Source organism: Tursiops truncatus, chromosome 12 (genome assembly GCF_011762595.2).
Source record: "Tursiops truncatus isolate mTurTru1 chromosome 12, mTurTru1.mat.Y, whole genome shotgun sequence".
Lineage (NCBI taxonomy): Eukaryota > Metazoa > Chordata > Mammalia > Artiodactyla > Delphinidae > Tursiops > Tursiops truncatus.
In genome coordinates this window covers 40296482-40309674 of record NC_047045.1, presented here as the reverse complement: position 1 = coordinate 40309674, position 13193 = coordinate 40296482, and the positions used below count along the sequence as shown (strand labels likewise).

Sequence of the window (13193 nt, the reverse complement as noted above, 5' to 3'; positions counted from 1 at the left end):
AACAGAACAGCCCTGGGAATAAAGAAGAAGTTATGCATTCTGGAACCAACCAGGTGATGGGGCTTTAACATTACACTAAGGGGTTTGGATTTACTATAAACAGTCAAGAGTTAGTACTGGTTCATCCATGCGTGAGATAATCTGAAAGTGGTGTCTGAGAAAGTGATTAAACAGGGAGAAAGAATGAAATAGAAAAAAGTGAAGCTAATGCCTTTAAGGAAAAGCAGCAGAGTAAAGATGTTCTGAGGTCACTAGATACTTCAAAGAGAATTTCTAAATGGTAAAAATGGTGGGCAAAAAGAATTTGGTCAACTAATTTAAGCCCTCAAATTATACACCAGCAGTTAAACAGCCCCTCAAGCCGGTTCACAAAGGAAATGAAAAAAGTAACATTCACTTTACCAGAGAGATCAGCTTCCTGCTACTTTACATCACAAGAAGAGGAAAATATAACCAGACGTATGAGCATCTGCTCACCTTTTGGTGTACTTGGCCATATCCCAAGGAATATAAATAATCGTGTGCTCGGGAGGCAAAAACTGGTTGAGGTAGGTCACAGCAGCTACGAGTTCTTCACTCAAAATTCTCTCATGCTTTCTTTTCTCTCGTTCCTTTACCAAAAATTAAACATTTTCAGTGTTCTAGCTACCTTAAATCAGAGGAACAGACTTTTAACATAACTTTGCCACTAAGACAAAAAGCTGAAGTGCTAAATATACAAAAATGAAACCTACCTACTCAAATTAAAATAATGCAAAGAAATAAATGCATCACTGACTTACAGTCAACAGATAATGAGCATTAAAGACTCAAGGAGATCAGATTTCTTCCTCATAACCTCCTACAGTCCCAAGAAGCCCAGCTCACCCTACACAGGCCTGTCCTACACACTCCACACTCCACTTTGGCGAAGGAGAACTTCCCAAGGACCAGAAGAAAGGAACCTCCAACCCCAGCCAGCTAAGGACCAGAGAGAAATCAACTGGGCCTAGATGGCTAATCCCCAAACTGGCAGAGCGGAGAATGCTTTCGCAGGCTTCATAGGCTTTTTTTTTTTTTTTTTTTGGCTGTGTTGGGTCTTCGTTGCTGTGCGCGGGCTTTCTCTAGTTGTGGCAAGCGGGGGCTACTCTTCATTGTGGTGCGTGGGCTTCCCATTGCGGTGGCTTCTCTTGTTGCGGAGCACGGGCTCTAGGCACGTGGGCTTCAGCAGTTGCAGCACATGGGCTCAGTAGTTGTGGCTCACAGGTTCTAGAGCGCAGGCTCAGTAATTGTGATGCGGGCTTAGTTGCTCACGGCATGTGGGATCTTCCCGGACCAGGGCTTGAACCTGTGTCTCCTGCACTGGCAAGCGGATTCTTAACCACTGGGCCACCAGGGAAATCCCGTTCATAGGCTTTTAAACTTGACTCTCATAAAATCCCCGTGAGGTAGCCAAGGCAGCCATGTCTTCCCCTTTTACACTGTGGCTGGATGAACTGACGCTGAGAGGCGTTCATGGGACTAAACCTGACTGTCCACCTCCTTGCCTGCTGTAGCTCCTTAGATATCATACTGCCTCCCATTCAAGAGGAGCTGGTGCATAGTGTCCAGCTTTGTGGTTGGAGTGCTGGCTCTGCCTCTTACCAGCCACATGGCCTTGAGCAAGGTTCTCAACTTTCCTTGGCCTCCATTTCTTTGTCTGTAAAATGGGTAACAGAAGTATCTCACTTAAAGGATTAATGTGAGGTTTAACTGAGATGAAACATGATAGTTTCTTATCAGAGCATATGACACATGGTAAGGATTAATAAAAATTAACTTTATTGTTAGCCTGATCAGGACTTCACATAGAAACAAACAAAAAACAATTAATTCAGCAATATGGATACAGCACTGAGGTACTATTGCTGGCATCAAAATAGGTCTACACTGTTTTCAACCATGGTGATTACTTTTCAACTGTCATGAATTTAATTAGATAATCACTGAGGAAACAGAAAAGGGGTATCTATTTTGCACAGCTGTATGTATGGAGGAATTAGTTAAGAATTGATTAAGAACAGCATTAAATCAGTTTGGGATGAACAAATATTTAGCTTATTTTTACATCTGAGAAAATTAAATTGTATACCTGTAATTTTCTCAAAAGCACTTTAAGCCAGCTAGAGAAACAAAAAGTTTTTGAATTTCTTATATCAAATCTGACATTTAACGAGACAGATAAGGTTATTTCATCAACTTTCAATCATGTCTATGTAAAGAATCTGCTTTATGCATTGTCTGCCCACAGTGGATTAGCTAGTGGATTGTTTCATCGACCTTCTTTGGTCACAGACCCCTTTAACAACCAGATGAAAACTTCACATATGCAAGTGATTGTTTCAAAGGGTTCAGAGACACCCCCCCACCAATGGCCGTCCATGGACCACGGATTAAAGTCCTCTGATGTACAATGACATCAGATCCCTGGTTGGCTTCCTACTGATCCCCAGTAGAAGCAATGACAGTATAAGGATTGCTCCAAAATGTCTGACAAGCAGTGTCTCAAACCTCCACATGGTGGAGTGGAGGGAGGGCAGGAGATAGTGCACAACACAGGGCAAAAGAGAAATCAAGAAAAGTATTCCACTTTAGACACTTCATACGGAGGCAGAATAAAGAGTGAATATCCGTTGATATCATGCTACACACACATGCACACATACACACATTCTTTGACAAGTTAATGAGGAGTTCTAAGTGAACTGAATAAACATCTCCTTTTGTCCTATGAATAAAATAACTAATGACAAAAACATTTTTTTCTATTCTACAAAACAGCAACTTAATCTCCCAACAATTTTCTAGTCATTGCCAGGATTTTTATGGCAATGAAACAATAAACAAGGACAATTTTAAAATCCACTGACTGCCCTTTAAATATTAAGAAATAAATGTTCATTTGAGAAAGCTGGGCAGGAACACTTTACAACCACACGTATCTGATATTATATTTTGAACCTGCATATTTAATAGAGAAATACATTATTTCAAACATCATAAACTGAATTTCCACTTAACCATAGCTTTTAACCACACTATAAGGACTCTAAAATATGAAGAAAATGCACTAATTAAGGTCGATGTTTATGTTCTAGCGATAACCTTGTAATTTAGTGCTTCAGCAATAATTTATTTCTATACTAACAATCTCTTATGGCTTATAGCTTACTAGAAAAGTGTTCATGAGGGTTCTTATTACTAGAGTTTTCCTTTTTGAATTTTTTGATTATGTCTCTTATAGCTGCTGTTCAATATCAGGCTGAGGCTGTGGACCATCCACCTATTGCCGTATGTTATTCTGAGTTGATGGGGGAGAGACGTGAAAATGAAACTTCTGAACTGATGTGAACCAAAGTCTAAAAAATGATGTATTTAATACCTGAATGATTTATTTTACAAAGTCAATCCCTCATAGGATGCAATAATTTCATAAAGCAAAGAGCAACAAAGGAAGAAATAAAGCTTCCTGCCTCACTGTCCCCAGCCCCTCCTCTCCACTCCCCTCCTCCGGAGCCACACGCTCACAGGCACACACACACACCCTGCTCCTCTGAATCCTCGCACTTGGTTCTACGGTCTTTTCCCCGCAACTGGATCTCGGTCTGTGCCCCGCTCCTGGGCGGCTCCCAGTACCTGTTCCTCCTCCACTCTAGCTAAGCCATCCTTCCCACCCTCACATCTCAGATCAAGTCATCACCACAGGTAACTCCTCTGCCTTCAACATTTCTTATCCAGAACCTCTTTTATTTTCAGATGGCTTGTTTTAAACACCCCACCTCACCAGGACCCCAGTCCACCGACAGCACTGCTTTCTTCATCACCCTCTCCAACACTCCCCCTCCTGCAGCTCAGGTTTCATGGTCTGCTTCAATTAGACTTCCGCCAACATCCAAAACTCCTATTATCTGTCTTTCTACATCACGCCTGCCTGGCAGAACTGAACGAACCCAATTATCTACTTCCTCTGTGCTCACAGCCATACACAAGCCCTGCCAGGAAAAGTCAGGCAATAGCAGAATTTAAGAAATCTTGGGGGACTTCCCTCGTGGCGCAGTGGTTAAGAATCTGCCTGCCAATGCAGAGGACACGGGTTCGATCCCTGGTCCTGGAAGATCCCACATGCCGCGGAGCAATTAAGCCCATGCACCACAACTGCTGAGCCTGCGCTCTAGAGCCCGCGAGCTGCAACTACTGAGCCCGTGTGCTGCAACTACTGAAGCCCACGCACCTGGAGCCCATGCTCCGCAACAAGAGAAGCCACTGCAATGAGAAGCCCTCGCACCACAATGAAGAGTAGCCTCTACTCACTGCAACTAGAGAAAGCCCACGTGCAGCAACAAAGACCCAACGCAGCCAAAAATAAATTAATTAATTAAAAAAAAAAGAAAGAAATCCTGATCACCAACCTGAAATTAGCCCTTAGCATTTCCTGGAGGTCTCTGGTCAATCCACCCTCGCACATACATGAAGGCTGTGAAACTTCCACCACCCTCAAACCTCTGCTCTGAGCAGGTGACCGTCCCTCTTACCTTAAGGAGAAGTTAAAGTTATCAGGAAGGAGCATGTACGCGTACACAACGCACACACACACACACACACACACACACACACACACACGTACCCTTACTATTCTCTGTCCTCCCATTAAAATAATTCCTCCCTCCATGTTTCAGATTTCCTCCTTTCTGAAGCACATGATGCCCCTGATCGTCCTTTCTCTCTCCTGTGTTTTATACCTCTCAAGGATCCCAAATGGATCCTTCCCACAGGCTTTTAAACACAGCATTATGCTCTCTTAAAAACAAAAAAAACCAAAAAAAACCATACTGATGAAAACACCAACTCTTCTTCATTTCTCATTAGGTACTTCATTTCCCCAGGACGAGGGAAGTCCTCCTACAGCTCAGTCCACTTCAGTCAGTGCTCTCAGTGTTGGTAACACAAGGAGCATATTTCCTGTTTTCATCTTACTTGACCTGTCAGCAGCCTTTGCCACTGTTGATTGCTTCCTTCCTTCCTCATGAAACACGCTTTCTCTTAGCTCTCATAACACGGCACTCACCTGGTTTTCCTCCTACTTTTCTGTCTGTTCTTTCCCAGGCTCCTTTACAGACTCTGCCTGCTCTAACTGGACATTAAGAGCTGGGGGGTCCTCAAGACAAGACTGGAGGCTCTTCCCTCTTCCCACTCTGAACCCTCTAAATGGGCATCACCTCCATGCCCATGTCTTCAAATATCGCTGGGACACACATGAGCCACAAAATCACATCTCAGCCCAGACCTCTCTCCTGAGCTTCTATCTCACACACTGGCCACTCACTTGCCAGCTCCTCTGACAGGACTCAATCCATCTCAAACCTCAGCACATCCAAACCGTACTCACCATCTTCCCTCACAGACTGAGTCCACGGTCCCTGGCTCAGTGAATGGCATCACCATCCATCCACCTGATACTCGCCAGAAACCTAGGAATCAAGCCTGACATCTCCCTCTCCCTCATATCAGACCCAGCTCATCACTGAGTCTACTGCCTGTGTCCACTTCTCTCCACCTCTACCACACCACCCGAGTTTAGGCCAGTTACCCTTTTCTGGATAATTCTAACAGCCACCTATGTGGTCTTCCAACATAGACTTTAGCCTTGGACCAATCCATTCATTCTCTAGATTGAGGTCAGGACAATCTATCAAAACAGAAATCTGATCACCTATCCTCTCAGCCATACAAAACCTTCAATGGTTTTGGAAAGTCAGGATAAAGACCAGACTCATTAACACACCCTACAAGGCTCTGCATGTCTGGCATAACTCCCTCATCCTCTGGGACCCAGCCAGACAAGGCTTTTCTTCCTTAAATCCACCAAATCCCCTCCTGTCTCAGGGCCTTTGTACCTGCTGTTTCCTTTCTTCTTGGCCTTGTTAATGCCTCTTCGTTCAGGCTGAGCTGACTCATCGCTTCCTCAGGGAAGACTTCTTTCCCCTTATAAGCTCTCATAGCATCGTAGCCCAGTGTCGGTACCTCTGCATCACTTCACCATCTCCTCTGTTAGACTGGTAGCCCTGGGAAGGCAGCCACTGCTTCTATGATTGCCCTGGCACAAAGGAAACCTTCAGAACTGCTTGTCAAATGGTGGACTAAATGGACATAGGATTACTTGGTTTTTAATTAAATTGAATTATACTTACTAACCGACTTCTCAGAATAATCTCAGATACTACTAGTTTGTCGGCCAACTGCCACAAACATAATATAACAAAACCCTTGCTTTTCATACACTCAGAGTTTTCCTGGCCACAGAATGAGATTCTTCCATTTCACTTCATTGCAACAGAGACAGCCATGATTTGTTTTTAAAATATAGAATTCAGTATTATTTTATTATTGGTTTCTGATTTTTTTAACATCTTTGCTGGAGTATAATTGCTTTACAATGGTGTGTTAGTTTCTGCTTTATAACAAAGTGATCAGCTATATGTATACTTACATACCCATATCTCCTCCCTCTTGCGTCGTCTCCCTCTCACCCTCCCTATCCCACCCCTCTAGGTGGACACAAAGCATGGAGCCGATCTCCCTGTGCTATGCAGCTGCTTCCCACTAGCTATCTATTTTACGTTTGGTAGTGTATGTATGTCCATGCCACTCTCTCACTTCGTCCCAGCTTATCCTTCCCCCTCCCCGTGTCCTCAAGTCCATTCTCTACGTCTGTGTTTTTATTCCTGTCCTGCCCCTAGGTTTTTCAGAACGCTTTTTTTTTTGGTCCCATGTATATGTGTTAGCATATAGTATTATGTTTTTCCTTTTCTGACTTACTTCACTCTGTATGACAGTCTCTAGGTCCATCCACCTCACTACAAATAACTCAATTTCATTTCTTTTTATGGCTCAGTAATATTCCACTGTATATATGTGCCACATCTTTTTTATCCATTCATCCGATGATGGACACTTAGGTTGCTTCCATGTCCTGGCTACTGTAAACAGAGCTGCAATGAACATTGTGGTACATGACTCTTTGTGAATTATGGTTTTCTCAGGGTATATGCCCAGTAGTGGGATTGCTGGGTCGTATGGTAGTTCTATTTTTAGTTTTTTAAGGAACCTCCATACTGTTCTCCATAGTGGCTGTATCAATTTACATTCCCACCAACAGCACAAGAGGGTTCCCTTTTCTCCACACCCTCTCCAGCATTTATTGTTTGTAGATTTTTTTGATGATGGCCATTCTGACTGGTGTGAGGTGATACTTCATTGTAGTTTTGATTTGCATTTCTCTAATGATTAGTGATGTTCAGCATTCTTCCATGTGTTTGTTGGCAATCTGGATGTCTTCTCTGGAGAAATATCTATTTCGGTCTTCTGCCCGTTTTTGGATTGGGTTGTTTGTTTTTTTGATATTGAGCTACGTGAGCTGCTTGTAAATTTTAGAGATTAATTCTTTGTCAGTTGCTTCATTTGCAAATATTTTCTCCCATTCGGAGGGTGGTCTTTTCATCTTGTTTATGGTGTCCTTTGCTGTGCAAAAGCTTTTAAGTTTCATTAGGTCCCATTTGTTTATTTTTGCTTTTATTTCCATTTCTCTAGGAGGTGGGTCAAAAAGGATCTTGCTGTGATTTATGTCATAGAGTGTACATGCCTATGTTTTCCTCTCAGAGTTTGATAGTATCTGGCCTTACATTTAGGTCTTTAATCCATTTTGAGTTTATTTTTGTGTATGGTGTTAGGAAGTGTTCTAATTTCATTCATTTACACGTAGCTGTCCAGTTTTCCCAGCACCACTTATTGAAGAGGCTGTCTTTACTTCATTGTATACTCTTGCCTCCTTTATCAAAGATAAGGTGACCACATGTGCATGGGTTTATCTCTGGGCTTTCTATCCTGTTCCATTGATCTATATTTCTGTTTTTGTGCCAGTACCATACTGTCTTGATGACTGTAGTTTTGTAGTAAAGTCTGAACTCTGGGAGCCTGATTCCTCCAGCTCCGTTTTTCCTTCTCAAGATTGCTTTGGCTGTTTGGGGTCTTTTGTGTTCCCATACAAATTGTGAAATTTTTTGTTCTAGCTATGTGAAAAATGCCATTGGTAGTTTGATAGGCATTGCACTGAATCTGTAGATTGCTCTGGGTAGTAGAGTCATTTTCACAATGTTGATTCTTCCAATCCAAGAACATGGTATCTCTCCATCTGTTTGTATCATCTTTAATTTCTTTCATCAGTGTCTTATAGTTTTCTGCATATAGGTTTCTTGTCTCCTTAGGTAGGTTTATTCTTAGGTATTTTATTCTTTTTGTTGCAATGGTAAATGGGAGTGTTCGCTTAATTTCTCTTTCAGATTTTTCATCATTAGTGTATAAGAATGCAAGAGATTTCTGTGCATTAATTTTGTAACCTGCTACATTACCAAGTTCATTGATTAGCTCTAGTAGTTTTCTGGTAGCATCTTTAGGATTCTCTGTGTATAGTATCATGTCATCTGCAAACAGTGACAGATTTACTTCTTCTTTTCCGATTTGGATTCCTTTCATTTCTTCTTATCTAGTCGCCCTGCCCTCTACCCCGGCCTTTGACCTGACTGCCTACTCATATACACAAGATACGTTGACCAGTGTACTCTGACAAGGAAGCACAGAATTATGAAGCCAGGCCACCACTCTGTCCACCCGATCCTTGAGCTACAACCACACCCAATTTCTGAATCTAGTCTTTAGATCCCACTACCACATATTATCTTGCCCAGCAGATCTTGTGGATGGTCAACGAAGTGGTTGTATCAAGGCTAGGCTGTGGCTGTTTGACCTCCATGCTTCCTTCTCCAAGCTGTCCTAGAAGCTGAGGCAGAATTTCACCTGCACCTAGTTCACCCCAGAAAATCAGGAGACTGACACGCTCATTGCTCTCTTCCCTAGGGAACACACCACGGATTCTCCCACGTACCCAGGGAAGAGGCCACATGGAATCAGAGGCCAAAGGACAGAGGCTCAGACACCGTGAGCCATCATAGCACGATAAATCCACAAGTCTCTCCTCTGGGGAGAGGTAAGGCAGGCTTGTTAAACCCCTCCATGTTGTCCAGTGTAACTGAATTTCATAACCAAACAGATAGCACGTCATACCTTCACTAAATTTAAGATGATGATGGGGGAGCCAAACCTCTGAAGCATCTGGTCAAAGTGAAGAGCAGCCACATGGGCAAATGGATCTGCCTGATCCACTGGGGGGGACAAAAAAAAAATGAGTAAGTACCAGAATGAAAACTGTAAAGAAAGAATAAAAGAAGTACAGTGTTTTGTTTTGCATTATAATGTTTAAAGAAATGCAATTCAACTAATCTTCTGGTAGTTTCATGTCTCAAATTCCTCTCGAGCTTATCAATCATTCTTCATGTATTTATTGAATTTGAATGATTCTTACATTTCTGAATATAAATAATTACATTTATATTTTATAATATAAATAATTTACTAGTGGCCAAAATTAAAAATACATATATAAAAGTTATTGCATAAAAATATTAGTAGTCCTTCTTCTAAATGATCTACTCTTCAGTACTAAAACTTCATTAAAACCCAAGCATTTATGAGATTTCTGTGATAGTAGTTCATTATCTCTAAATGTGGGTAAAGAAGAGTTACTATTAAAAAAAGACTGTTCCACGCACATGTAATAGGTGGCTTAGGCATCATAGTTGAAATGTCCTGAGACCAGTATAAGGGAACTGATCCTCTAACTTGCACATAAGAAGAATAACTTCCTGCAGTAAAAGACATGACAGAAGCATCGCAGAGTATTTGTTCCGTTTCCACTTCATTTGCAACATCACCCTGGAAAGAAAGGTGCGTTTAAAAATATTTTATATCCTTAGAATTTTTTAATGGAAAAAATTTCAAGTACACAATGAAAATATAATTCCTAGTCTTAGAATGTTTTAAAAGAGGTAAACGTTGATCAACATTCAATGTGCATATTAAAAAAAGGAAAATCATTAAAATGCAATAAAGGAAGCAATTAAAAATAGCAGAGAATAGACAAGGGAAAAATCAAGTTAAGTAGCTAATAATACAAGTAATAGATAGAGAACAGCTTGAGTGATATAAATGGCAGAGAAGGAGACCAAAAAAAACCAATCACATGAAATTATACAGGAGGTTAGGAAGACCAGTGAAATATAAGAATTCAATTCTGAAGACCAAGGAGGAATAAAAGGACAAAAGAAAGAGATTCCAATAAAAGATGTCTGACGGAGAGAAAAAAAAAAATCTTGAGATAGCTTTACCTATAAAAGTATATGATGATATGACAAAGAATAATTTTAGAGGCATTAATAATATACCTGTTTAATTACCCTTGAAATATTCAAAAGTAAAAAATAGAGTTGCAAAATTCTGCTTTTTTCTTAAAGCACCAGTTATAACTATGTTCACTGCTGATATAATTTTAAGAACAAATGTTGCTATTTTAAGGCAGGATCAAAACCCAATGTCTTGCTCAATCTGTCTACTCAATCACACATCTGCCTAAGATTCAAGTTGTCTGTTGCAAAGAGAGATGGAACACTCAAAGGACATTACATGACTGAAGGCAGGACAGATAAATTTGTTGTTATTTTCTAGGGATGAGTAGAGAAGGAGTCTGTCTTGAGCCAAACGAAAGCAGAGGGAAGGGGGTAAAGGGTTTCCCATGCCTTGCTCTACTCAGTCTTCTTATCAAGGATGCATTTCCAATGAGTGCTCCCCTCCATTTACTCCTTGGGTGGAGGTGCTTTGCTATTTTAGTCTCTCCACTAAATATGTACTACATTTTTTCATATATTACAGAAATGACTCATCCTCCAAAACATTAGACATTTCATAACCCCCTAAGGTATTGCATAACTCTAAGATAGTTGATTTTTCAGAATATCTGTACATTAGTCATATTTCTCACAAGTTTCCGATACTCTAGAGAATTCATTATTCTCTTGATAATGTCCCAAACTAAGAAATTCCACTTTCTAAAATTCCACTTTGCTTCACCTGCCAGCAAAGCTGATGTAAAAAGTTAAATCGCCAGCAGTGTTGTTGTTTTCCCATCTTACCTCACAGTTTGCACCCCTCTTGAGAAAACGGGTCCCAGCGAACTTACTGGATCTTCTAGCTATTAAAGTGACATACACAGGTCGTCCATAGATCAACAGCTCTTGGAAATCAAGTTAAAGCTGTTTAGCATTCATGACTGTCACACCAAACCAAGAGAATCATTACACCCAATATACTTTGTCCAGTAGGTTAAAGAACACCAAAAAGCTCCACCCAAGAATGGAACAACATTGGGTCTAACTGTTCTTTCCAATTATGCAGGTATTAAGGCAAAAACGAACCTCACTAAGGAGTGGTTTCCATGAACTTCAGAGGAAATGGTAATCAGATGTAGGGTTATCGGCCAAGGGAAGACCTGTGGTCCCTCCTTATAGACAAGTATGGATGTAAACAGGTACAACTAAACCTTCCTTAGTCTTCAGAGACCATATACCTGTCAAAGTGAGCAAATGTCACTTAACAGGGTGTTTGAATTATGAAGCAATAGATAACTCTGAGGGAATGGAGTTAGTATAATACAGTGAGAGTACCCAAATTTGTGACCTAACTGCAAAATTGAACACTGGGAACTGTTTAATCAAAATAACGTTTATTAATTATGTCACCTCATTTAACTTTCTGAGCCTCCATTTCATCTTCTATAAAATGGTACAAGTACTAAAAAACGTAACCAATTTTATTAGGTCGTTGGGAAGACTAGGTTAGGTAATGTGTGTAATGGTTACTACTGCCTGGCCTATAGCAAACGTTCAGTAAATAGCAATGACTTTTATCTCATGTAGACTTCCAGAATTCATTAAATGCTTGATAACTGGGAGACTAGAGTCAACATTTCAATGAACGAGCTTTAAAATTATAATCTATGGTGCTATTCACTACTTTAAAAAAACCCATTTATTGTACTTATGCCAGGCCCTGAGTTAGCTCTTGAGAAATACAAAACAGTTTAGAATTACCTTTTAGAAACTGTCTTTAGCAACTGTAGCACATTCCTTTTAGTGTCCTTGGTGGTGCAAACTGTGTGCTTTTACAGGTTGATTTTACTTTTGGAAGCAGAAAGAGTATTTCAGAGCCAAATCTCATTATTCAGTGAATGATCAATCAGATAATACCACTCACTGGTTGAAAATGATTATAAAGTAATGAGCCATTTCAAGTGTAGCACACAAATCTCACTCATCTTCATTCCCAAAGTCCTCTGCGTCTTCACCCAGCCTCTCCTTGCCCTCATTTGCCACCAAGAAGGCAGCACAGGTCCTCTTCAAGGCTAATCTCTCCAGCTCTTCCCCCTGACTCCACTCCTCCCAAAAGGTCTGACGCAAGAAAGCATAATATTGGTTCATCACATTCACCCACTTAATGGTCTCAAAACAACCACTCCTTTAAAGTTTTCACTCTAGGTTTTTAAAAAAACCTAGAACACAAGGAAGAATGTCAACTAGAAAGCAGGCTAGATGCACAAATGCCCTACATGATCTCAAAAGGGGACAGGAAAAACCAAAACACCACTCCTAGAAAGACACTGCCTTCCTAAACCTCATAACATAATAGCACACGTTGAGAGGTTTCAACATAGCGAAATTAAATACAAGGACAAAAGGTATTTATAAAATTGAACTCATCGGCTTAATCCAAGGCTCAACCTATGTCTATTTAATCTATTATGCCCTAATCCAGACCTTCATTACATTATGCCTGAACCACTGCAATCTTTTCCTAACAAGTGTCCCTTGTTCTAGTCTCATTTTACTTAATCCACCTTGAAAATAGCTATCCACTCAAGCTTCCTAAGTACTAATTTGTATGTTACCCTCTTGAAAAAAAACTTTCAAAAGCTCTAGCACCAAACCCAAAGTCCTTGGTCAGACCACCAAAGCAATCTGGCGACTGGCAGTCTGACTCCCCCTAAACGATCTCCTTCCCACTACACTGTACCTCCCAGGGGTTTTATCGATATATACAAGCCACAAGTACACTCCCATGAACTTTTCCATCTCTACATTTATGGTGCTTCCCCAGTCCACAATCTCATTACCAAGGCCTGCCTTTTGACTGAGGCCAGGCCAAGTTCAACTTTTCCTGTGAGCCTGCCCCAT

At 40.8% G+C, this 13193-nt stretch overlaps 1 protein-coding gene across 7 annotated transcripts in view; it reads right to left on the bottom strand.

The window, feature by feature from the left end:
* FIG4 (FIG4 phosphoinositide 5-phosphatase) overlaps positions 1-13193 on the bottom strand; it is a 130595-nt gene that overhangs the window by 73281 nt on the left and 44121 nt on the right. For all 7 annotated transcript variants that reach the window (XM_019929572.3, XM_073789498.1, XM_019929568.3 and 4 more), the window contains exons 8-11: positions 11097-11197; positions 9681-9843; positions 9136-9233; positions 478-611 (exon numbers count right to left, since the gene is read on the bottom strand). In XM_019929572.3, coding sequence (XP_019785131.1) covers positions 478-611; positions 9136-9233; positions 9681-9843; positions 11097-11197 — 496 coding nt within the window. The remainder of the gene's footprint in view (positions 1-477; positions 612-9135; positions 9234-9680; positions 9844-11096; positions 11198-13193) is intronic.